The sequence below is a fragment of the Electrophorus electricus genome, chromosome 7 (genome assembly GCF_041902795.1).
Source record: "Electrophorus electricus isolate QZ-2024a chromosome 7, ASM4190279v1, whole genome shotgun sequence".
Classification (NCBI taxonomy): domain Eukaryota; kingdom Metazoa; phylum Chordata; class Actinopteri; order Gymnotiformes; family Gymnotidae; genus Electrophorus; species Electrophorus electricus.
In genome coordinates this window covers 5,841,138-5,868,264 of record NC_137503.1, presented here as the reverse complement: position 1 = coordinate 5,868,264, position 27,127 = coordinate 5,841,138, and the positions used below count along the sequence as shown (strand labels likewise).

Here is a 27,127-nt window from a genome sequence, read left to right as displayed (position 1 = left end):
TTCCATTTTCAGTGTGTGTTCTTAAAGGTCTCTCCCATGTTCATCCCTGTTCTTTCTTATTTTCTCTTTCATTCACGGTTAAAAAAACAAAACCGGATCCCGTCTGCCAGGGCCTGCTGAACACGCGCGTCCTTTTCCCTGTGTGCTTATCTGCAGCACGCTAATCTCTTATCTCTAGCCAGTCACAAAACAGTACGCAGATGAGGCAGAAGGCCCCGAGTCTCCAGATGGTTAGCATACAACCTCCCCTCCTGCACTAAATACGTCTCCGTTAAGAGACACCATAGCCAGAAACCAAAGAAACCCATTGGACTGTTGCATACCATACTGACTATTTAATTCGAATGCAGGCTCTTGGCTGTGCTGCTTCTCATTTAGTTCCCTTTGTGAATGTTGCGCTTGGGTCGATGAAGGCAGCTCTTTAAGAACGCTCTGCTGCCCCTCCCTGCCACCTTCGTTCACTCTCCCACCACGTGCAGGGCAGCTCCTAAAGGCGGCAGACACCTGGTCACGTCTCGTCCACCGAACGGCGAGCAGCGCGCTCCAAGACCTCAATTTTTCTCTCTGCTTGCTCCGGGCCTTTCACACCTGTACACCTGTATGCGCAGCAACCAGGTCAACCACGTGCGGCACGCAGGCTGCTCCCGGCGGACTGCTCCTCCTCCGAGCGTGTCATCCTCCCACTGACCCCAGCCATTCATCCTGCCTACACCTCCCTCTCCCCAGGACTCCCTGGCACTGTGGCTGGACCTGAGCTATATGTTAGCCTGATCAGACAGTGGGGGGAGATGAACCTATGTAGGAGACGAGCCATAGCTAATCTAACCCAGGTGTGCTAAACAAATCATGTGGAGGGCTGGGTGAGTGTTTGTGGGAAGACGCGCTGTTGAGATGACCCGTGCCTACCCCCACTTCCATTCCTTTCTCTGTGTGTGTGTGTGTGCATGCGCGCGCGTGCATCAGGAGTGATGGGGTTAGGGTGCCTGTGAGGGGAGTGAGCTGTGATCTGTCTTTGTCTGTCAGTAGCCAGCAGAGGGAGGGGGGCAATACCCTAACAAAGATGCCTACACACACCACACATGAATGACACCAACACCTTGTTCAATCCCATCTCTGCGGCAGTCCCCTGTTGTGCCACCTTCTGAAAATGCAAGTCAATGAAAAAGAAAGTGGTTTCTCATTCTGGGAAGAAAGAGGCAACACAGCCAGTGGACATAATGAGACTTGGTTGGTACATAAAGGATTTCAGTCTTTCCAATCTTGGGTTTGTTTCTGCATGCACTCGCTGTGTGGGGGGGAGTTACAGAACATTTGGTTCCTAAACTTGCATGAGGAAAGGCAGTTAAATCTCAAACAGACTTTTAAGGATTTGTTTTTTTTTTTTTCCCCTTTGACGCCTACATCAGAGTTGATGATAAACTACTGCATCTCTGTGTGTAAAGTAGCAATTATTGAATTATTGGAGCAAATGGGAGACCAGTATTAATGTGTTCCTTTCTCCAGGGTCCTAAGCTTAACTCTAGTAGAATGTGCTCGAACAAATGAACAGGGTTTGTTATGCCATCAATGCAAAGTAGACTTGCACACGCTAGGGAGCAATGATTCATTGATCTCTCACTGCAGCCCACAGCATTTCTTGTTGGCTATGTACAGAAACTATCAGCCAAGAACAAAGACACACTGATGACATTTGGCCTCATGGAAAGAGTGCGATCGATATGTACATTAGAGCCCCAATTAGGTACAGCAGCAACTGATGCATTGTGTTACCACAGCAGAGGCTATTAAATGAGTACTACATTACAAGACCACATGCACTTGCATCTGTCAGATGTTTACTTATCACTGAGGCAGTGGGTGCTATTTTTGGACTTTGGGGGAGGGGATTTCGGAAATAACTTCAGTAAATAATTCTTAGAATCTTTAAAAAAAAAAAAATGTTGAGTGAATTCTATTTGTCGATGAAGCAAGTCTGGTTTAGAGCTTTCTACTCAGCATCAATGTTTGTTATGCAGTCTGGCAGACATTCTGAGGGGGAATTGTTACTGCAGCATCTGTTCTGTCAACATTTGGCTTTTATACTCAGTCTCTTAAGTAATATATATTATGGTGAAGTCAAGTTGGTCGTAAATGTCTTTCTTTTGACAGGAGCATGGGTCTGTTCCCTTGTTGTGAGCAATCCATATGCTGTTGCCATTTCGTCATAAGGAAACATCAAGTACTTTTACCACCATGGAAATCTCATTTGAAACGATATTTATCTATTTAGGGTGTAGTTATTAAGGCATGCCTGCATAAATTTTCAGTTCCCGAAAATGCATTTGCATGAGAGCCATTTAAGAACTTGGAACTTCCAGCTCAGTTCTCCCCCACCCCCCACCTACAGATTTCAAGTTTCTTTGCCCACTGCTGTTTCAGGTAGTGAAGGAAACGCCTTCATCTGTTGACCTGTGCTGATTCATGTGAAATATGTAGATTGTGGGCAATATGTGATGCATTTAGATTTGGGGGCCTTTGCATGGCTTATCACCCATGGGACTGTAATGATTGGGGAGGGCACCTTTTGTTGCCCCTCCCACCACTATAAAACTGACTCACTCCTCTGTTCTTCCCTCACTTTGTGTTCTTTAATGCTTGCTTTTCATGCGAGCCTGCATCACTGTGGCTGCTTGCTTGGCCCAGAGAGGCTTGGGAGCCGAGACGTGGTTTGAGTGTAGCGGGAGAGAGCTGGTCTACATTTACGTTCTCTGCTGCATCTTTTAAGGGTGCCAATTACTGCAAGAAACGTGACGGACTAATCTTATGCCCTCAAATGGAGGCTCGCACGCAAACGCACAAAGGCTCAGGTTCTGAGCGCACACAGGCACAAATGCGCTGCCCATTTGAGTGGCAAGTCAGTGGAGATGCACAGGGTTGAAAAAATAACTTCAGTCTGCTTTTATCTCCACTCCCTTATTAATTATGCATGCCCCCGTGGTCTACAGCCAGGCACTCATGAATGAGTACATTTGGGGCCGCCACACACACACACATTCTAGCTGCACTCTCAGCAGAGGAGGTCTCTAATAGCTCTATAACGAGCCCTCACTAAATGAGCATTATGTTCACACTGTAGAGTATGATGACTGCCACCCTGCTGCCCCTAATTCACACACTCTTCAGGGCTACCCCCCACATGCACACATGCTTTCAGCCAGGCCAGCCCCTGACACACACTCATACCGTTCACACACTTAACTACTGGCTGTGCTGTGTGGTTTGCTTTGTCTGAGCAAGCCCTTTGCTCTCTTTCATTTCTTGAGCTAAGACATTCCATGGCACAAAAGATTACATTCATCTACCATCTTGATTTCTGTTTTGTTGTTTGTTCACATTCCTTAGTCAGGCTTCAAAAATATCGCACCCCCCCCCCCCTTTTTTTTCTCCCTCTTTTCTAACTTTTCTCTTTCTACCTCTCTCCGTCTTTCTCCCTCTTTTGCACTCGCACACTCGCTCTAATTGAAGAGGCATGTGCTCCACACCCCTCTCATGGGCCACTGTCATTGGCTGCAGGGGAAACATCCGAGGCCGGGCCCCTACCAGGTGGCGTCTTTTTGGGACGCCCACGGTCTGACCTCCCTCTCCGGGCAGCTTCTGGCACCTGCTTCTCCTTTCTTCCTGCCTCCCGCCTCTTTTCCTTGCCCTCTTCCTTCCTCACGCAAGCTCAGTCACTTTTTTTCTTAACTTTGTGCCGTCTCTCTGTGCGTCTTCTCTCTGTCCCTACCCAGAATTCACATCTATGCCTTATCTTTCTTCTATATTCCTCTGCTCCCTCCTTCCCCATCCACTTGCTGTCGTTATTTTTCCTCTGTGGTGGTTTTTTTTTTTTTTTCTCCCCCTCTTTCCTTTTGCGAAGAGAAATGTGAGATGCATATGACAGTAGACAGTTTGAAAGACTGGAAATGCATTTCAGTAATATTTGCGGAGCAGGCAAAGTGCACTGTAGGTATGCCTGTCTTTTTAAGGGACTCATTTGATTATTTATCAAGATGAAATTCTCGAAGCCTGTTTGAAATTTAATGGACCGTCCTCATGCCATCAACTTTGTGAAGCTTTATTTTCATTTTAATTCTTTGCTGCATACACAGGATAAAATTTGCAGGATCAATTGATTGCCATAATCCGTTTCCTTATTCCTCCAAGAACAGACAATGAACACATAATCAATAGGGGCTGAGACGCACCATCTGTCTGGAAACCTGCTCCGGATAAAACCTCTTAAATTCAATTAGTTTCAGTGACACATTTTTGCCATTATCTAAACGATCCAGCACACATCCATGGCAGTCTGGGGATGTGTGCGTGGTTGTGTTTGCTGTCTTGTAAAATATCAGGTACTTTTGGTGAGGTTGCAGTATGCACTGTTGAAGCAGGGGACTGCTACCTCCATTAGGGAGAGCGGCAAGAAGTGTAGGCGTGTATGTTTGCAGGACCCATTTGCCTGTGCATTTCTCTATTCAGACCTTTTTACCAGGTCTGTTCCAGATCAGGAAATAAGCTCGTACTGAAGCCAAAGTGAAAGCAGAGAGTTTACTAAGCATGATGCATTAGTAGAGCTAGAAGGGTCTACAGATAAGACAATAAACAGTGCAAAACCAAACACACTGACAGCTGATTTAGCGATATGGGTTCTAAGTGTTTGGGCAGCACTGCATAGCTTCAGGGCTCTGCAGCAGTGTCTCCACTCATGGGAGAGATCCGCTCTCTCTTTAGCTGAATTCGGCATGCCACGCGCATTTTATGGAATCCACAAAACGTGGAGGCCACCAAACTAAAGCACATTTTCAACAGAGAGCGAGGTAATCCACTCTTTATTCACCATTGACTTCCCACTCTGTGAAATGAGAGCGCAGACGTTTCAGGCGTTTCCCCTTCTTCTGATAGGATTACTGCTTTATGTCGAAGTTGGAAGTTGTCCCTTTTATCACATCTTAATCATAAGCTATTCTTGATCTCAATCTTAGATGGGGCCCAGATGTGTCTTATCATTAATTGTCATGTGTCTCCCGGGGGTGGGGGGTGGGGGGTGGGGGGGGGGGGGTTGCTGGTGAATGTGGCGTGACCAGATCATGTGCAGAACTCAGGACGTTTATGTTGGATTTCTGATGTGTTTTATGAAATCATCATTGTAAACTTGCACAGATTCTTTCACATTTCAGAATGCACTCTGTATTGTAATGTACGCTTCATGTCGGGTAAATATGCATTTACTGCATCCTCACTGTGGCATCTGTATAATATTCGTAATGTGCTGACATCTTTCTGTTGTAGGAGGTGTCAAACAAACTGCATGCTCACAGAAGGTCTTTATCTGAGTAGGTGTACTGACCGTGTTCTTACACAACCAGGAATGGCTCAGAAAACGTTAATGCTAATTCTGCCTAGTGCTTCGTCATAAGGACACGTGTGACTCTGCAATTGTTTTTGTTTGTGTGCTACAAAGCAAGTGGTTGTTACCTGTTCATATACTTACTACATACATATACTTCAGATATAACTGTCCCTGTAGCAGAGTGGAAGGAACATTTTACTCCCTCTCCTTTTAATGCTAATGAGCTGCTTGCTTTGTCTCCTGCTGTCCCTTTGTCTTCTGCTGTCCCTTTGTCTCCTCACCAACAAGATAAAAGCCCCTCACCCTCACACCGAGGTACACATTCCCTTTCTTTGCAGCACACAAAGACTGCCGTGTGTACAAAAGTCCGGAGATATTCGGTCGCCCCCTAGTGAGGGCTGGGGTGCGCTGCACTTTTCCACGGGGTTCTTAGGCTTGTCTTAGCAGTGTAGGTAGGGTTGATTTGTGACATAATGTTTCATCTTAGTGCATGAAACGTGCTTAGGGAGGAAATCGGGGGATTTATTGCGGTGTTCGGGTATGGTATGCCTGTATCTCCTGTACTCTTAGTGGGCTGACCCCCGGCTTCACCCACTTTAATGGCTTTGTGCAGAAGTGCTGATCCTTTCAGTAATTCACACTGACCACTGCTGGGCCGCCTTGTTAAATGTGTACACAGACACATGCGCGCGCGCACACACACACACACACACACACACACACACACACACACACACACAAATACTCACCTAGCAATGAAAGCCCAAGAAATTGCTTTCTGTCCACTTAATAGAAAACGGATAGCATCTGCTAGGCTCCTGTGTTGTCCTAAAGCATGGGAGCTCCTGCACTTAGAGTCAGCACTGCAACAATGGGTGCCTTGCTATCTAACACCGCCATGCTTCATTCTCTCCCAAACAGCCATTATAGCAGCACCAACAATGGACATTAGCCACTCATACAAATATGCTGTGGAGGCCGCTTTTTTTTTTCTTTTTTTAAACGTCCTCGATGCTAGTACATCATTACTCACATGCTGTTTGCAGGCTTGCATGCTAACCTAATAGGCTGCCGTTGCTTACAAATGGCACAGCAGATGATGGACTGATGGAAGGTAGACTCACCATGTTATATGGAATTCAGAGACTGTCATTAAAGTAGTACATTTATACACAATCAGGTATTCGGAAAACCTTTTTTTTTTTGTTTTTTTGCATACATTAGAATTCCTACTAGATTCCATTTTCTTCAACATTATATCTTTTAGCATATTTGGAAAATGAGACGTTTAAAAGTGAATCGAAGTAGTAGCTTCTCTGCTCTTTACAAGCCACACAAAAGACAAAAAAAACCCAAAACGTATGTATATTTGGCTGTGCAACCAAAACTTCTATTAACAACCAAGAAAACGTGCTCCGTAAAGCACCAGAACTGCCTGTTTCCAGGAGTGAGGAGTGTTTGACCATGTTAGTAAGTTGAAATTCAGCACGGACATCCAGGCTGTAGTGCTGCTGCTCTCAGTCAGGCAGGAGCTGAGTGCTCCTGCACAAAGGCCCCTGGTGCCCAGGTCCCCTCCTAGTGACCTGCGTGCTTCATGAGGGATTGCTCCAGTGATGGGCTGTGACAGCAATGCTAATCGAGGCACTGTGCAGAAAATACACAGCTCTCCAATGGAAAGGAGGCAGTTTCCCTCCCCCCCTCTTCGTCGCTCTATACACAAACGCAGCCGTGAGCGCGCGCACATACGCAAGCGAAACCTCCACACGTACGGCTTAACTGGTGCTGAATGCATACATGCCTTCTGTCTCATATGACAAGTGCTACTTTGTCTAGCTTTTCCTGTCAGTCACATTCTGTGTACCAGAAACACAGGGACGGGGGGTAGGAAGGATCCTACAACAAAGGAGAGCGAGAGATAGACACAGAGAGAGAGAGAGAGAGAGAGAGAGAGAGAGAGAGAGAGAGAGCGAGACACACACACACACACACACACACACGCGCAAAGGGAGAGAGAATTATAATTCCAGCTCGGCACCCTTGCCTCTGTGCTCATTCATAAGCCACAACGCCATGTCTTCTTGGGGTCCGTAGAGAGATCAACAGGATGTGGAGCAATTAAATGTGCTGTGTTGCTGGAATACCAATGTGCTCCGGCGGTAACATGTGTAATCCCATCCCCTTCCCTATGCCACCTGCATCGAAGATCTGCTAGAAAATCTGACTTTTCTTTACAACACTCCTTCCTGTTCTTTCACCTTTCTCTCATGTTTCACTGCCTGCCCCAGAATCACACCAGGTTATGCATTTGCATAATGATAGTTCCACAACAGTGGTTTCCCTATTCATTTCCCCTTGTTCAGAATTGCGGTGTATTCCCAACTGCCGAAACTTATATCTGGCCTCAAGTTTTCAGCTGTATGCTAATAGACTCTTCAGTGTAACCTCTTCCCGCTCGATTCAGCGAGCAAGATTTTGTTGCATTGTCTAGTCACTTCACACAAGTCAATCAAGCCGGCTAGAGGCTCTCGGTGCGAGGTTTCGCCGAGCGGCACCGGGTCCCGCTGCCGTGGTGATTTGCATGGCGGATATGCACGCGCTCCCAGAGAGGAACCTTTTCCTCCTGTCAACAGATGCTGCTGCGCGCGCCTCAGCTAGGGCAAACAAATATTCCCTCATTATGAAATATGGAAGGAAAGATGGCACGGTAGCGAGACCTTAGCAAACGCTACACATCAGTGCTGATTTGGTCTCATCGCCAAGGAGATCTCGCCCAGGCTCGGAGGCAGGCATACAGGTGCGCCGCCGTTCCCCGAGCATCAGTCCGGCCGTGCAGATTGGGGAAAACCTCGCCGACCCCGAACGTCTCGCAGGACTGCGTGCAATTACGCTCATGCTAATGTGACGCTAATGCGCGGGTGTGTATGGAAATGTGCAGCAATGCTGCGGCTTTCGCGCTGATCGCGCGAATGTCACACACGTTTGCTGGCCCTCACGCCGCTTAACCTTTCTGCTCTGCAATGCTTTTTGAAGGGAAACTAACAATGTGGACACCTCCCTGGTGTGTGGTACTGTAAGACTACGAGATGGTTTTTATGGCAGGGCTCGTGTCATTTTGGTTTAATCCACGTGTTTCTGAAGGTGTGCGTGTACCACTAGAATCCTTGTTCGGAGTGTGTTGCTGGAATCAAGGTGTCTCCACTGTAGGACTGACATTTGGTTGGTCCTTTGTCACATCTGCCTTGCTTGGATGTGTGTGATGGGTGACCATATCATTGGCTCAGTGTTACTCATGTCATGCAGTGGTCTGGGAGCGCGTGCGCGCACACACACACACACACACACACACACACACACACACACAGTGCACAGTAAAGTTATGGACACGCATTTAGCTTCTGCAGTGTTCCGTAGGTCATTACCAACACTGTACCATCATGTTCACTTTGTTACAGAGATGAACCAGCAGGCAAATTACTATAATACATGGACACATGGGCCCTTTAAGGGCCAAAAATGTAACAAATACAAATAATGTACATTCGTTAGCTGTGTGTGTGGGGCGGGGGAGATATATGGATATATTCATTCACAATAGCAAAAGTACATACCTCATATTGATCTGTAGACAGTGTCAACTGTTTGACTCTGATTTCTTTTGGTTTTAAAAATGAGAGGAAAAAAAAAGCCACAGTACTATTTCACTCGTCTTTTAGGAGACAAGAATGCTCTTTCTAATGACCACAGAGACATTTTTAAAATCATGCTTTCGTTCCTTATTATGCCCCCACCCCATATTAATTATCATTAATTCCGATCATTTGTTAGGATGTACTTTGATGCTGTCCATTGTTTAACGTGATTGTTGTGTTGGTGTGGACGTTGTCCTGTGTATCTGTAGCCCCAGTGTGAGTATGACAGCCAGTCTCTTCCCTGGGGAGAGCTGCCATAGTGGGTTACATGCAGGCAGCTAATCAGGGAATATGGTGTGTCACTGGTGGGCTATCTTGTATCTCCCTCTGTCTGCTTCTCTCGGTCTCTTTTGTCTCCCCTTGTGAATAATGGTGGATGTCTGTAGTTAATGTGTGTGTGTGTGTGTGTCGTTGACAGGCTCTGGACTGGGGGAGCTTGTGGAGCAGTGTGCTGTGCCTGACCAGGCTCCAGCCGTGGTGCTCAGATTGACAGAGGCTCTGGAGAGACCAGGTGAGTTCTTTCGTGCACTCATTAAACACAACAGGCTCAGTAGCACACCACACACACTCATGCACTCTTACTTTTTTTTATTGAATGGATCACACAAGCTTGGGTTTCTTCAAAATGCTGCCCACTGACTATGTAGCTTGAACGATAAAATACAATCTTGTACTTTGTGAACATGGTTCATCTTATTTAACTTTTGATAATTTACAGAGATATTGTAGATATTATAGACCTACATTTTTTTACCTGTTGAAGGCAATGTGGTTAGTAAAGTCTTGTTTGCTATAAATTCTTCTATCCCACATGAGTCATGTACCTGTGATATTGCTGTCCCTTATAGCTGTCACTCATTGATCTTTTGCTTTGGGTCATGTGTATTTCAGGCTGGGAAAGTGAGCCTCTGCACCGGATTCCTCCTGTTTCCAGCAGTCCCTCAGATTTCCGCCAGGCTCTGGAGGCAGGTCAGTGCACATGTGGCTTGACCACATGCGGCTCAGACCTAGCATCTGTTAGATGTTTGCTGCTAGTTTATTACAGCCTGCTGTGTTTTTGAGAGGTGGCCTGTGCATTAATATTGTCAAAGCTCAAACATGATTTAAGTAAACGTTTGGTACAGTGGTTTTCACAGTGGATGTTTAAGAAAATCAGTTGCTTTTCATCCAGTGAACGTGTCCAGTATACAGATACGGTAGTTCAGGTACCTCGTGTAAACATCAGAGCAGGTTGTGATGGGCAGAGGTCCTCAGCTTCATTTAGTCAGTCACATGCCCTTCAGTGAAAACGTATATGGATTTGTCATTTTATAAATATTTCCAAATGTAATACTTTGCTTATGCTCAAAGAATTTGCGTTTTTCCTCTGTTAAATTTGTCATTCACATTTTCTAATGAAAGTTATGAATTTCATTGAAGTTCCTTTTTTTTCAGATGTGTTCTGATGGCAACCGCGTTGGAATGGTTTTGCTGTCACCTTTTAGCTTTACCATTCTAGCTGAGGCCCACCCTTATGTTCCTGTGCTGGCAGATAACGACCATTCAAGGAACATTGTGGCTGGCTGATTTAGTAATGACCATTTTGTATTTACAATAACCTTAAGTCGAATAATCACTTTCTCCTCCTTCTCCAGTTATTGCTTTCAAATTTTACATTTGACTGAGACATTATTCCAGTGAAGTAACAATGTTGTTATGCCTTGAGTGTGGTTTTAGGTTCTGTGGACAGAGCTGTAAAGGATGAGCTAAAAGTTTGAGCTGAACTTCTTGCTAGCACCACAAGGGAGCACTCTGGTTCTCTACTTTTTTTTTTGGATGCCCCACCTCCAGAAATAATTTCGCAATGCTGGCAGAGGAGTTAAGAGTGAACTTGCCCTTATAAATATTGTATAGGCTTTACCCTGTTCTCATATAGGGACCCATAAAATGGAAACAGTCGTCCAAATTAAAAACAAAATTGCTGCGTTTTCGTTGTCACCTTGACCAGTTACAGATATGCCTTCTTACGTTAACTAAGGCCTGTATGTATTAAATTCTCAACATTCTCAAGCAAAGAATTGAAGGTTTGATTTGTACACTTGTGGAGAACTCCTGATGGTTGTACCAAGTTCTGTGCAAATGAATTCTAGTCATCTAGTGTGATCAGGTCCTGTGAATTACACATGCGCACAGAATGCTGCCCTGTTCACTTGTGTTCAAAAATCCATGGCTGAAGTAAGAGGATGGCCCACAAACTTTAAAAAGTGAACAGTAACGCTTCATATGTGGAGACTAATACAGTATGAATGCATACACCGCTCACACAACCCGACATGTATGTGTGCTGACACCTCCACTCACGCAAGTCACCACCTTGACAGAGAGGCAGGCATGCAACTGCCAGGTTAACTGGTGAATGCACGCACGCACACCGCTAGCAGAGTGGCTGACGTCTACGAGCTCTGACAGTGGAGCATGGCCACTTCATACATGTCAGCTCTGTTTAAGATTCCTTTCCAGGGTTATTTTTAGATTCCTTTCTGAACGCACTACTAAAACAATGCGGTGCTTTAGATTCCTTGTTAGTGAGAGACAGTGAAGGCAGTTTCACGTGTGACTGAAAATGGTAAGTAATACAGGTCTTTTGATGTGGGCGGAGGAGAATGGTCAGAGCCCTTCGTTGAGCTGGCAGTGTTTTCTCACGCCGAGTGTTTGGACTTCAGCTTCAGCATTATTTCCAAACTCCTGTCGTCTTCCCTGTGCTTCCTTGTGTGAACTACTCAGTGGGAGGTTTCAGAGGAACCACCACTGTGAGAGCAAGCCACACCGAGCTGAATGGTAGGCTTCTCAGCAATTCCTAAAGCCTCTGCAAAGCGGAAGACGGCTGTGTTTTTTTTTTGTTTGTTTGTTTTTTGGTTTTTTTGGTTTTTGTTTTTTTGGTTTTTTTTTTTAATATCCCTTCTCTCTCTATTGGGTGCGTCTTTGCCGTGACGTAACAGGCGAGTTGGAGCGCGGAAATCCTCACGCCATTGCAGGTCCGCTCTCGGCAGAGTCTGGGCAGACAGCGTCTACAAGTGCTGTTTGCGAGGATGGCCAAGAAGTGGCGTAGTCGAGCGTGCAGAGCGGGCGAGACCAAGCATTACCTCACCCAGAGCAGAGCGGCGCCGGGCTCTTTAACGCGCTGCCCGTTTGTAAAAACGATGGGGTGTCGTCATGGCGATGCCTATCTGATTTTAGCCAGGGTGTATACACTTTGGAAAAGATGTCAAAGACGGAGAGCAAAAGTAAAAGAAAGACGGAGGAAAAGAGGAGAGGAATGTAAACGGAGAGAGGACTTGGAAGTGATGGCGCAGACACATTCACCTACGTATAGATCCCAGGAAAAAAAAGATACAGCCCGTGTTGGATGAGTATACATAATATGATGCATATGGAATGTAGCACTTTGGAACACACGCACGCACGCACTGCTCGGTAGCAGCCAGGAAAAGAAGTTCCGGTGCCGGTCTCCCTGGATACAGTGCCCACTCACCAGTATGACGGCGGGCCTTCTCTCTTCGCGTCGGCCCCTTCCCCAGCACCACTCCTCTCATTCATGCCTCTCTTCCCCTCTCCTCGTTTGGACAGGAGAAGCTGAGCTCAGCAAAATGCAATTTAAAAATGCTGTTCTCATCTTCCGCCTTTCCTGTCCTCCCATTGGCTGCCAATGATGTCATCCTGTCCTGCATGCCACAGTCGATAACCTATTAGAGGCCAGCGTTTTACAGTCAGCTGGGCCAGAAGGAGGCTTCTGCTGCCTAAGCTCTGCCATCCCTTTTGTTTTATTGGAAGTGTTTAGTGAGTGCCTTGATTAACACACCAGCGTGATGGACCTGGAGTCCAAAAAGATTTCACAGGAAAGGTTGTAAAAGGCCTCAGGGAGCACTTTATATTGGATGTGGGGTTTATTTATTTGTTTATGTCTATCTACCAATCTTTTTGTGTAATTGGTTGTTTTAAGGACGTTCAGTGTTGGTGTCGTATAAAAGCATTTTCTACAGAAATACATTTTTTTTAATGCAAAAATATTTTTCATTTCTGTTTATATACACAGACAAACAGGTAGATGGACAGGCAGAGAGACAGAATTACTACTCAGTGGGTTGCAAATAATTCCTCACTGGCCATGACCTTGTGCCTGACCTATCAATACATTCTAATCTAGAAAGCAGGCCACTGTAATGTTATTACACCAGATGAATGTGAGAGTAAAGCTCACATCGAGCACTCTTTCTCTCTGCATCCCTCTCTCACAGACCTTTCTGCAGATGTCACAGGAAACGCATCACTGGCAATGATGTCATCCTGCTGATTTCTCAACCATGCATATGCACATGTCCACACACACTCCAAACTGTCATTGCCTGAGAGATGTTCTGATTGGCTAACTCGCACACACAAATGCCCAGTTCACATACTGTCATCAGTCAACAGTCTTCATAGACTCTTTTGACATTACTCAATTGTACTATATCTTAACCTTTTTCTGAATTCCCAGTAAGAGTTGATTAGATGGAAACATTCAATGGATAGCCCAAACCACAGTGAAATGAAATTCAAGTACCATCTTAAATGAATTTTAGAGCAGCTTCAAGTGAACAGCTCTCTCTCTCATATGCACATATTCCTTACTTTATATGTTCACTTCCCTTGCCTCTGACCCTCCTCCGTCCACTGTTATAATGACAACTTACACTATTTCAGACACATTCTATTTACTCATTATGTCTGCCCAAAGTCAGCCTATTCACTAAAACTGGAAGAGTAGTCATTTGGCAAGAGCATATAATCTAGAGTATGCTTTGCTGCCTTTTTTTTTTTTTTTTTTTTAAGAATATAATTGCTTCCTAAAGTGGCATATCATATGTTTCACTCTGTTATCTACAGGACCAAGGTCTGCAAGTGGTTCTGCTATGAAATGCAGCCCTAATCACCTGAGAGTTGGTAGACACAACAGTATATAATGATGCATACTGTATTTAGGGCAGTAATTCTATACTGTAGATCACCGAGTGTTGATGGGGTCGAGGCTGGGTATATCCCTCTGGGGTCTGGGGTGGCCACTTACCCTCTCCCCCATCCCAGAGTGTTTACACAGAACCCTCCTCACCACATTCTTGACACTCATCAACTTCTATACACACACACACACACACACTCTCACACTATCCTGGAGGGTAAACAATGGTATGGCATGAGCCAGACCCTGAGATAGACCAAGTCTGCCCTTGACAGCAATGTGGCAAGACACCGAGGCCCACGCGAGTGAGCACGCACACCGAGATTGCTGGCTGATTTGACAAAGACTTGTTGTTGTGGTGACACCATTCTTTTTTGGTCCCTAGCATCCCAGCATAGGGCATTCTGAGAGACACCACAGTTTACTCTTTATGGTCTAGGGGGAAGCAGAGAAACTATGTGCAGTAATGCTAAGAAAGTTCTAAAGAGTTTTTCCAGGGAAAAAAAAGACAGACTATGAACCATTGGGCGGGTTATAGAAATAGTACCTTGGGGGCCCATGTTGGTCATGTCATCACGCAGTGTTAGTCAAAGGTTTGTGTATACTTACATGAAACAAACTTCAGTTTCTCGTATTTTGTCATGAGTTGTTTCTGTAGATATTTGAATTTTTTACAAAATAAAGTTTAGATGGTTCTAAAGCAAAGTTCTGAATCTTAGATTGCACACATCTTACAACAGGGGCCTTCACTATAAGATTTGTGTACCACAAAATAAATGACTCCACAGCCAATAATCCAAGCAGAAAGAGCAACCACATCATTATTTTTGGTCTTCTGTTGCATTAAATAAAATGAAGAATTATTGTTGCAATACAGGTGTATTGAGGCACAAATATTAGAATTTTAATGACACAATTATACAACTGTGTCACTAACTGTCTAATGCAGTGAGGTGGAAGATGACCACTTTTCCTCCACTAAAATACAGATTGCCTGTATTCATGAGCATTAGACATTTTTAAGCATCTGTTTTGCATGTGTTTGATACCTGACCAGGTTGTGTTACTCAGACAGCTAAGAGAGATTTATTTCCAGCAATTTGGTAATGTTGTTAACTTGTTCGTAAATAATTCCTGTGCCCATAGAAGTAAACGGGACTGTGAATTAGGCAGAGTGGGTCAGTGGCTGACTACTCCTGCACTGCTCGTGCTTCTTACCCCGGAAAGAGACCTGTCGTGTCCTCTGTTGTTCTCCTTCAGGATCTACTCGACTGCCTTCCTTCATCATTCAGACAAAGCTGCCAGCTCTCAGCATCAGGATTAATAGTAACACAAAGAGGCTATGCTACGTACATGCCTATATCCACTCTAACATACAAACACATGCATGTCCAGCAGGTCAGGAAGTGCAATCTTAATATTTTTTATTAAAATAAATGACTCTGAAAAGGCACTGCCAAAATATCTTATCTAGGACCTAACCAACCTCTACCTGTAGTTGTGCTCAGGTCTGGTGCTGGACTGGGGTGAGTTTGGGCTTTTTGCTACCCAGTGGCCTCCTATGGCTTTCAGCTGGTTCCAGCCCCCTTGGTGACCTGTGTCAGCAGAATGTCACTGTGTCCATTCCTGTCTATGAGCGCACTCTTAAATAAGAAGCACCAAAGTTCATTGGTCTCTTGTGCTGCACCAGGGGTGGATAGCTAAAGATGGGAGAGGTGATGGAAAGGTTGAAGCAAGAAGTCAGGTGTCTGGGTTGGGAACAAATGTTGGATTAATGGGTGATTGGGAACTGTGTTCAAGATAAAAGTAAGGAAACGCTATTGAAAGGTTGACCAGCATTAGTCTGGACTGAACTCCGAGCCCTAGTTCCTCTAATAGGACACATGTTGCTTATGGTGAAACCAGCACAGATAGAGAATGGACTGGAAATGGAGTTCCTTGGCTCAGCTTTATATTTGTATAGTTTTATATTCCTCATATACAGAAGGTTGAATTCTCTTTTTTTTTTTTTTTCCTTTTTTTTTTTTTCCCTATTCTTTCCTCCAAACAGTAATAGTATTTTCTTGGCTTCTATATCTGTATTTACATTAATTTGGATATATGTTTATACTTCACACTTCAGTTTAGGTACCAAAATTAGCAATTAAAACGTCTTATTTGCACACTTATATGCATCAAGTCTCTTTAAAAGCGACTGCTTTTATTATTGGGTTTCTCAAGCAGATTAAGTGTCTGTACATGAAGAGCAACTTTGGCCCTAATATCAAGTAAAATTGATGGTAGCTGCTCTAGTAATCGTATAGCATGAGGTGAGCAGAGTGTGACTCGTAATCTGTGGAGGAAATACTTTGATTTGTGAGTGAAAATGAAGAGTGACGCAGAGAATGGAGAGGAGAAAAAAAATGAATTCAGATCCATCTCTGTCACAGAGCTGGGCCTTCACACATGTGAAATCACATTGCAATACATCAGGCTGTCATGCATTCTGCATACAAACGCACACTATCAGACATCCTCCCACTCTCTCTCCCTCTCTCTCTCTCTTACACTCTGGCACACACAGATGCACAAACACACCCATAAACATAGATGCACAGATGTAATTCCTTACTTAAGATTCATCAGGTTTCTACAGGTATGATGGATTGGAAATCTATTGAATGTTCACTCTCTCAATTTCAGTTGCTTTATTGCTGCATGCAAACCTAAGATCACCCAACAACGGTTTCCTATAAGGAGACACACATCTGTGTGTTTATGTAATTTGGCCTCTCCTTACGTAGTAATTAATTCCCGCACCACAGCAAGTGTACACTAGGTAGTTCAGAAACAAGTTTCGATAATTTGTCTAGATTTAATATTTTGTGATGGGGCATATATTCTTTTGCCTGGGGTGACCGTATTGTTCATTAGTTTAAACGCCAGCGCTTGGATTATACCTCTAGCTCATATTCTCATACTGCCCACGTCACCTGTTCTTGTCATATCTTATGAATGCAGCATGGATAGGTCAACCTTCCCATGTGATCCCACCGTCCAGGCTAATGTTACACACACACACACACACTCACTCTCTCTCCTCTCTTGCTCTTTGCCCTTAAGGTTTATAAGAATTTTATAAATCGATAGCCCAAATTATGGACTAATCAGATCTACATTCTCTATGGCAGTAATTCACTTAAGGCCTGCCTTTTGATCTAGAAGCCAATGGCTTATTTGGCAACAGGGCACTTTTTCTGAAACACAGTCGCAGCATTTTGTGCTACACAGTTGCAGCATTTACCACAATGAACTGCTTGAACGTGTTCCCATGGCATGACACGAAGCTGATGGAAAGATTAGATCACTCGGTAATCAGAATTAAAGTGGCGATGATTCTGTTAAGAGTGAAGAAATGCTGTCCCACTTTGACCATAACAGCATACTTCAAGTCTTCCCATTAGGTTAGATTGAATAATTTTCCTGGAAATTATTCTGATAATTTGACCCCCCCCCCTTGTCCTTTCGATAAGGCCTATTATGTCTGAGTGGGGACAAAAGGCTAATCCACTTTGGGAATCAGCAGGACAACAAGCACTACTTTTGAGTTGCATTAATCATAGTTGTTAAGCATTGAGAAATGTAATAATGTGTTTACTCCATAAACTTTGGTGAGCTAAGGCATTTTGGTGTTTCACTATATCGCATGGAAGTGTTGCAGATCAGCAAGTAGCTTGTGCACTGACCAGCAAAGAAGGTAAATGTAGTTGCTAGCTTCATTATAGCAAATGGGTTACTTTGTAATGGTGAAATCCTTGATTTTTGCTTTAATATTAATAGGGTCTTGGTTTAGTTTTAAGAAACACACATGTATGTAGTCCAGTATTAAAGGTTCCCATCCCTTCTGGGAAAACTTTAGTTCTAAGCAAAACTGTATAATAGTCTTTTCCTTAGGGTTCTCATATTTAGTCATTGCTCTCTCTCTCTCTCTCTCTCTCTCTCTCTCTCTCTCTCTCTCACCGGATTCGTTGACTGCTTAATGTCAGTCAGATACTGGAGTTACTACTTGTACTTCTGCACTATTTTATTCCTCCATGGAGCCAGAGCCATCTGTGTGGATAATGAGCAACAAGAAATGACTAGCTGGCAAAGTTTTACCCTGAGCGCCTCATGACGCCTACCTAACAGGTCAATGTGAAGTCATTTCTACACTTCAGAGCCTGCATAAAACCTAAAGTCCTTTCCTTTAAAGGACTGGCACCCAGGACATTACTGCGTGCCCTTAATCCTGTATGAATGAGGTCTTTATCATGTATCCTCTCTAACCATATTTTAAGCAAGCAGTACCAGAATGCTTTAAGCCAGCGGGAGGCTGGGATTGCAGGGTGAAGGGCCTGGCCTAAGCCGGGCCGGCTGATTGGAGCTTTGTTCCCAGATGACCAGCATAAGGCGTTAGGTACACAGATAAAGCCCACGTGGATCAATGGGGCCGGAGCAGATGGATCGGACGGCCAAATTTGACAGTGAATTCAATTGACAGGTATGGCCGAAGTGGGGGGCTGGCGCAGGAAGGAGGCGGCAGGCCAAAGTCTGATTGATGAGCTGAAGGAGTCTGTTAGCAGAGGGAAGGGGGAGGCAGGCATCGATAAGCGCACCCAGAGAAATTCCAACCATGTATGGATCAAGCCGTGCAGGAAGAAACGATCGATCTGGGCTCGTGGCAAGGAATGAAAAGCTGAGAGATGGGCATCCACTGTGGGCTGATTAGAAAAATAAGAAATATATGTAGATGCATTAACTGGTTAGGAGGACCAGTAAATGGGATTCATTGAGAGGGGTTTGATCAATAGGGGTTAGTTTCTCGCTTGACTGTGCACGTGTGCCGCGGGAAAAAGCAAATAGCATGGAATAGCTCTTTGATAATGCAGCTCTGTTATAGTCCAGCACTGGTCATATAAGCAAGTTCAGAGAATATTGGTTGACATGAAAATATAGGCTGACTTCGAAAGAGAATACACTCCTCATCACAAATAGACCAAAACAACGACTGGACTGGTTATCATTTGCTGGTGTAAATGGAAGGTTTGACATTTCAGTTCATGTTGCCGGCTGCCCTGGGTTTCCTGCAGTGATCCTGCCTGGGCTGTTGACTTTAGTTACTCTATGGTGGTGTGGTTTTGTAGAAGGGATCTGTACATTGGCCTGAACCTGTGAGGATTAAACAGCTGTCACTGGTGACTCTAACAGCGTCAACCCTTTACCACTGCCCAAGAAATGGAAAACCTTCCCTGGATGGAACGTAGAACGTCTTATCCGCTAAGTTTTGAATTCGCCAAAGTCTGTACGTGTCATATGCCAGTATTCACTGGACGTATTGCGACCTGCTGGTGTTTGCCATGTTTTACATACGGAGTGTATGTGTGCGCCCCAGACCTCTGCATTGGTAGCATATGCAGCTGCAGGTCTACAAACCAATCACGTTTGCTGAGGGAGAAGGTCATCAGCAGAGCTTAATGGGCTTTTCATCTCACTGGAAGCCGATGACGGGGAAACTTCACAATTAGGCAGAGGGCCGATCAATGCTATTAACTATTTAGCTGCAGTGTGGAGGTGGATGACAGGAGACGACTGGGGTGCAAAGGAGGGGAGAGGGAGATGCAGAGAGGAGGGGAAAGGAGAGGAGAGGAGAGGTAGAGAGCAGGGGACACCTAGATGAGGAAAGAAAGCTGGAACACAGAAGAGGGTAGAGGGTAATGCTGTAGAGGAGGGGAGAGGCAGAAGTGGAGAGAAGCTGCTTTAGTTTCTCAAACAATAGTTGCCATCCTCTTCATATGGCTTCGTCTTTGATTTCTCCTGTGAGTGTACCACGTCTGAACAGATGGGATTTTGTTGTGCTGCTCGGAAGCCTTGTATCCATGTGAATATCCTTGTCTGCAGTTTGTCTACAAGTGCCCCCAGGCTAACATGGGTATTCATTCCTGTTTTCATCTACGCCAACAATGGCCCTCTTGGACAACCCTCGACCTTCGCCGTTCGGTTCTCTACAGTGGAGAAGAAAGGCTCCATGATCTAATGCAGACACTGTGTTGCAAGCTGCCTGAATCGTTGCTGAATGTATTCTGCCAAGGTCGCAGCCAACGAAGGCAGTGAGGGTGGCAGCAGCGAGCTCCGACTCGGCTCCAGTTGTGCCATGTTCCATCCATGCCTAGTTATCCTATACAATGTGTCTAGCCAGTTGCTCCCACATCAGTGCTGTGTAGGAGGTCCTTCAAAGGGATATAAGTCTGCAGGCTTTTTATGCAGAGAAGGAAGCACATGCAAACCTTTTTTCTACAGATTTTATTTAGAAATATTGTCTGCTGCTTAGCTTGTCTTGCATTTTAGTGTGCGTGGTTTAATCTTTGCATGTCATTTAATTGCATAAGTACTTTCTCTGTTCTTGGCCTGCTATTAAACATGCAGGAGCGATGCATAAATCTACAATTATGTCCTAACTATAAATTACAAGGCTTTCATCTGGAATACGTGCGAGAACAGTGAGCCTCTTTTATGCCTTCTCAATATATCAATATGCCTTTATAATTTCAGCACAATGAAGGCCCTTTAAAAATCCTGCAGTATAATTGCACGTGTCCCGAGCTGCCATTATCTGAGGCAGTGAGTTATTGACTGGAAGGCTCCCACTCGGAGCTGCTGTCTCAGTGAGGCATGCCACGGGCCAGCGGCCCCTGGAGGGGCACCTCAGCTGAGAGGAAGTCACTGCTCGGAGTGGACTCCTGCTCGCTTAAGATGAATAATAGAGAGAGTATGTAATGTGTCTACAGTTACACCTCTCTCTCTTTCTTTCTCTCTCTCTCCCCCTCCCTCCCTCATCACAGACCCTGCTGCGGTGGACTGTGAGCAGTATGCCTTGACTGTCCTGGCAGACACCCTGAGGGCTTACCTGCAGGACCTGCTGTGCCCCCTCATCCCGGAGGTGGTGTACAGTGAGCTAGTCTACACTGCTCAGGGTAAGCGCTCGCCACGAGCCCTGCCACAACATGCGCACACAGGGGAAAAAAAAAACACAGCCGCTCCGTCCGGGACGGGCAGGCAAGCTGTGAAGTGCTTCCGTAGCGAAGCTGCCGTGGCAGGCAGGGCATGTCGGTGTTCCTGGGCGCCAAACTGTCAGTTGCAGAGGACGGCTTCATCATAATGGGATAAACCAACATGTGCGTGTCCTGTTCAAAAGCAGGTGACTTTGGTGGGTGTGTGCACATGCGCTGTGTTTGTTTTTGTGTTTTAACAAAGGTGCTAACATGCCCACGGGTGAGAGAACACCATTTCTCTCTAATCTCTTTCTGAATTACTCCTACTGAAGTCAACACAGAAAACACACTCCCTTAGCCCTTTCTGACTGCTCCGGAGAGCCGCCTGATTTAGCTGGGACTGACTGGGTGAATTATGTAAGCTCTATTCTCTCAGCAGTGCCTCGTGATGATGACGGTGCTGGCCTTCATCTCGCCCCTTTTCACAGAAGCTGTTTGCAGTGAATAAGGGCAATTTTAGGTAATTTATGAAAAACGTCCAAAATAAGCCCTCTAAATCCAGACTTATTTCTGTCTTGATTTACTAGTTACTTGCTTGCAAACTGCAAATAGAAAAGAAAACCTCCTAAAATGTTTTATGTATTGTGTGTCCTGTAATTTGTATACATGATTCTTAAAGCATAAACAATGAGGTAATGCATATTTAATATTCACACATTAAACATTTGAATAATTACACATTTACATTTACAGAATTTAGCAGACGCTCTTATCCGGGGGGGGGGGGGAGTAGTTTCTAGGCTATAACCAGCCTTGGTCGCAGTTTCTCTGAACGTTAATTCCTGCTATTCCTACCCTGTCCTGTAGCTCAGGCTCACTCCAGCTTCACAATTAAAAAGTTTACAAAGACTTTATAGATCCGTCGTAGTTTCCAGCAGATGTGGTGCTCATAGTGACGTGTGGTTCATAGCTAACGCTAATCTTAATGGCACCTTTCACTGTTATCTGTCAGGCAATATAATCTTGAAATAGCAGGGCACATCTGGCCTATGGGGGTCTGCTGTGTCCCCTTGCAGGAATGTGATTGGTTGTCTGCTGGGCAGCCCTTCCCCCAGTTGCTTCATGCTGAGGCCAGATGGTCTCGGCCAAGTTCCTAACAGTAGCTGGAAGCCCTTGGCCCTGACCTTTACTGAACAGGGGTCACTCGCCATCGATCATGGCCCACAGGGTTCAATGTTTGTGTGTGCGTGTGCATGTGTGATGAGATGGAGGCTGTTCTTCAAATGTAATCTGTACATATTTTAAGCGCGATGGCTGATGTCTGAAGTGTGTTTGTGTTTGCGGCTGCATAGGGCATAGGTCTGTCAGTGGTCTGTGGGGCCTAGGCCAAGGTCAAATTACTAACCCACATTTGAGCTGGCAGATTGTCAGACATTCGTCATTCGACCCCCCGCTGCCTTTCACTGCCCACTGCCTGTGACCTCTGGACACTTATCTTACACATAAGCGCCGCGGTTGAGGCGACTTAACTAGCCCCGCCTTAATGTCCTTCTCACGCTCGTAATTCACAGTGGAAGTGTAATCGGCAGGAGGTTGAGAGGTTGTTCGTGTTTGTGTGTGTGGGGGGGGGGGGGTTGAGGTGCTTTTAAAATTTAGTCTTTACTTACACTAAGAGTGTCATAACGGGTAAGATTTACACATTCTTTTTATGAACTGGGCTATCTGTTATCTGCCTGTATGTACAACCTTAGACATTTTGGTTAGTTTATTATTGACACATCTTTTAAATGTATTTAACAGGTCTCACACTGATGCATAAGTGGCTCTATAGGTAGGTTATAAGGTACTCCTCCTAACTGTGGTTTTATCTGCTGTCTCCATTGTGTTGGCTCTAGGTGACTGGAGGAACATCACTCCAGGGTGATGTATGATCACGGTGCTCTTTCAAAACTGGGGCTGAAGAACAGATGTTGGCCTGTTTAGTGTGGCTGCGCCCACAGGTCTCATTAATGCCTCGGGGGCAGTCTAAATAAGAGCTTTGTTCCCCGTGCTGCATTAGCAGACAGCAAGCCGCGGGGCAGCGCTAGGCTAGCAGGTTAGCCTCGTTACAGTCCCCCGTGCATGGCTTTATTATGCAGCTCCATCATCGGTGGGGCCATCAGAGATGAGACGGTAATGCACACGACCCATACTGGCAAAAGAAAGAAAGTGGACCATATGTCTGCTGAATGCTCCATAGTGCATAATTTATCATCAGTAGGTGGAGATAATCCTGGACAACTATAAGATTATTTTTGTTCTGCCCACATTATGGCTGATGGCTACATAGTTTTCAAGTGTGTGTGTGTGTGTGTGTGTGTGTGTGTGTGTGTGTGTGTGTGTGTGCGCGCGTGCGACTAGTATGGTCTGTGCATGTGGTGTGTCTGTCCATCTGTCTGTGTGTGGTGTGGAAACTGGAAAGGGGGGGGTTCTTTGCTGACTCAGCGTCTTTCTCCTGTAGTTCTGCTGTCTGCTCCTCCGCTCTCTATCGCTCTCTGATGACTAGCATGCTGCCTCTATGGCGTGTTCCAGTAATGACAGCCTGTCTCCCCCCAGTGTGTTGTGCACCGCAGAGCTGCCTGTGGCCTTCAACGCTGCACACCCGCAGCATGGAACACGGAGGAGGTGCAGAACTGGCCTACAGAATTAGGCCAGTGATATGACATCATGGCATTCATGCGAAACATCAGTGATATGACATTGTGACACATGCAAAACACTGCCAGTGAGAGAAAGGTACTGATGCCAGCTAGCGAAACACGTTGTCCTCCCCCTAATAACGCTATACATTAGCGTCGGTGACGGCCGCTCGACAGCCGTGAACCTCTCCTGTGTACATCTGCCTGCTTCTGCAAGCGAGAGATGTTTACTTGTTTTAAATACACAGTAGGCTTATGCATCTTCTCCGCCATGTTGTGGGTTTTAGGGGTGGGAGTGTATACATAGTGTGCAATGACATCAAATACTGTTTCATGCTGGTAAACACTCCTAACTACCAGAGGTGCTCCCTGAAGCTCACACGGAATCCGAGCAGTGTGAGTCTGGAGTCTGGAGCCAAGTGTCCCGGAGCTGCAGTTGTCTCTATTAGCAGTGGGGGTGCTACACTGAGCAGCGTGACTCTGTCTTCCCAGACTGTGTTATAGTCATGCAGAAGGGCCCGAGAACACAGACACGGCTGAACTCGGGGAGAAGTAAAATATACAAAAAGGCCGAAAGCCATAAAAGATCCCGACTGTGAAATGAGCCCCCCCCCCCCCCCCCCCCCCCATCTCCCTCACAGAAACTCAGAATTTGGAGGAGTGTGGTCAGCAGCTGAAGAAAATCCTGGACTCCCCCAGCGTTCCACAGTCTAACCACCAGTTACTCGTCCATCTGACCCGGCACCTCAGCAAGGTGGCCCAAAGTGAGGGAGCTGCTCAGGCGAGTCCCAGGCTTCTGGGTCAGGCCTACAGCGAGGCAGTCTTCAAAAACAACCACTTCAGGTAAGAAGCCCAATGAAAGACTGTAGTTACCACTCTCCTGGGCTTTCAGCACAGCTATGCGAGAGAAAGCATCTCTGAAAGTGGTAGACCTAGGTCAATGGAAAATAAGTTTTCCTGAACATATTTTGTGTTTCCAAAGAGATGTTAGAAGTAAGCTAACCATTACAAAATTACTTTCCTTGTTTGTTTTTGTTTACATTGCATCACATCAAGTGTGTTTTGTACAGGACGACTGGGTTAATGAGCTGTGTGAGGTTGAGGGTTTAAGTACACAAGATGGGTTCACTGGTTATGGTCAAAGTAATTTTTTTGTGTGTGTGCATCATTTATTATTTTATGTCCATTTGTATCCAACTGCATAGGTACAGGTAACCTTGCTTTACATTATTCTGAGGTTCCACCCTCCTTTTTGTCTGTCTGGTAGGAGTTTGTAACATACTGATACCTGAGGGTCTGTCTCTCCATTTCTGAATGTGACTCATACCCAACATTTAGTTTGGAAAACCAGCGTGACTGTGTGTTTGTGGAACATAGCCTTCAACACTAACTTTAGGTGAGACCAGTGTACGTTAAATGCATTTCCAATTTAATGCTAATGTAAGGCAAAGAGAATTTCTTTGAAAAACCAGTTTGTGCATTGAAAATTGCACAGAATTTCACATGCGCTTGCATTCTCTTTCAAACTGATGCACACAAATATACCTACCTCTTGAATATGACATAGGGTCTAGTCAAACAGGTGTTGAAAATCCTCTTTAAAATGCTCTACTTTAGTGAGAGGAGTTTAGTGCAACACTGTCTGACAAGAGCCTAGGCACACAATAAAAGGGCTTCTAATGTGCAAACCACATTTTCTATATTATGAACTGGATGACAAAATGATAAAACTGTGTCATAACCGTGGAATGTCATAATCTTGTTTGTTTTACACAAAGGACTCCAAAAATTGTCTTGTTAGCACAAATGTGTGTGTGTGTATATATAATGTCAACTACATTGTTGAATAAAATGATTCTGTAGTGTGTGATGATGATGATAAATTCCCGGCTGCGTTAGGCGTTGCTCATGGTGGCAGCACTGCGTGGAAACCACTGCAGTCTAATGATTATCAGGAGCTTCCGGTCACAGAAGGATTCTTGTGATGCATTGCTGATGGTTTGAAGCATCCCTGGATGTTGTTGTTTGTTTTGGTTTTTTTTTGGTTTTTTAAGGGTTCAAATATTTGTCACATTCGATCACATTTACTTAGTAAGCACTGACATCATATACCCTATCACGTGCTTTCCTGAATAGAACCCTTTAAGATACTTAATAGGGAGTAGTGTACGAGGGAGTCATTGGGAACACAGCCTGTGTATTGTGCTCCATTAACTCACCTCACTCTTATTTGATTGTGGCTCGCTTCCAAGTGAGAGAAGCCACGGAACTTCCCTTTTACTGCGTGCCATCTACTGTCCTGTCCGTCTTGTGCAATTAGGGCCAAGGAGCGAACTGGCTCAGACGGTCATTTTGTGTGGTCAACCGCCGAGGTCATATACGCCTCACCGGCCCGAGGAATAAGAAATTAGCATCGGGAATCGGGCTGAGCTCTATCCCTGAATATGGGCTCGCAGGCCTTCCGGACGCCGCATTTCAGGATGCGATCCAGTCCGTCGCACTAAGCGCTCATGCGTGTGGGCCGCGAGACCTGTGCGCACACGTTCAGGCACCCACACTGTAACCTCTGTAACCTGTAACCTCTGTAACCTGCCTCCACGCAGAAACTGAAATCTTCTGAAAACCGAATGTTTGACCTCATGTTTCTTTGTTTATTGGCTGTAGCCGACATGCAGTGTTTTTGTTTTCTCCTCCCCCTCCCCCACTCCTCCTGTTTCCAGTGCGGACGTGAACCCCGAGCACCATGTGAAGATTCTGGAGGCCCTCATCTCGGTGGGAGGCCTGATGGAGATGCAGGCTGCCCCAGGTAGGTGTGCCCTCTGTGGGGCCTCCTCCTCCTCCTCCTCCTCCTCCTCTCAACAGCTTGATCTGCTTCATAACTGCGAGACAGCGGAAGGTTCTGGCTCCGAGCTCCCCGCGCAGTCCTGCCCTCAGCACTCAGCCTTCTTTAGCAGATGTGCACCGCAGCTTGTTTTCAGAGCTGATGTCAATTACTAGACTTTTGCAAGTAATCGGAATTGTTAGTGGTAACGTAATCGGTATCTCTTCCTTCATTGGGAGCGATTGGTCATTCCTGCATAAAATGAGCAGCGTGAGTCTGATTGTGCGTGGGTGCACTGCTGTCTTGGTGGCTGATGGAGGTGGCTGAGAGGCCAGTGAATGTTTGTGGATAGATGGCAGAGTATAAGAGTGAGGAGAGGAGCAAGAGATGATCTTCCTCTCCAAGGTCTGATTCAACATAACTGACTCCTTCGAGGCCCAGCAGCAGTCTGCTGTAATGAATCTTGCCTTCCTGTCGGAGCTCTTGGCAGTTAGGGCTCCCTCCGTGGTCTGTTTTGTGGTTTAATGAAAAGAGTTTGACTTAGTGCCCGATGGAGTTCTCGGGCTGAAGTTTATTTAACTTA

The 27,127-nt window shown here is 45.4% G+C and overlaps 1 protein-coding gene across 1 annotated transcript in view; it reads left to right on the top strand.

Moving 5' to 3' along the window:
• pik3r3b (phosphoinositide-3-kinase, regulatory subunit 3b (gamma)) overlaps positions 1-27,127 on the top strand; it is a 123,884-nt gene that overhangs the window by 27,612 nt on the left and 69,145 nt on the right. Inside the window, exons 3-7 of the mRNA XM_081718138.1 lie at positions 9,479-9,571; positions 9,952-10,029; positions 20,896-21,027; positions 24,365-24,566; positions 26,444-26,529. Of these exons, the coding sequence (XP_081574264.1) occupies positions 9,479-9,571; positions 9,952-10,029; positions 20,896-21,027; positions 24,365-24,566; positions 26,444-26,529 (591 nt within the window). The remainder of the gene's footprint in view (positions 1-9,478; positions 9,572-9,951; positions 10,030-20,895; positions 21,028-24,364; positions 24,567-26,443; positions 26,530-27,127) is intronic.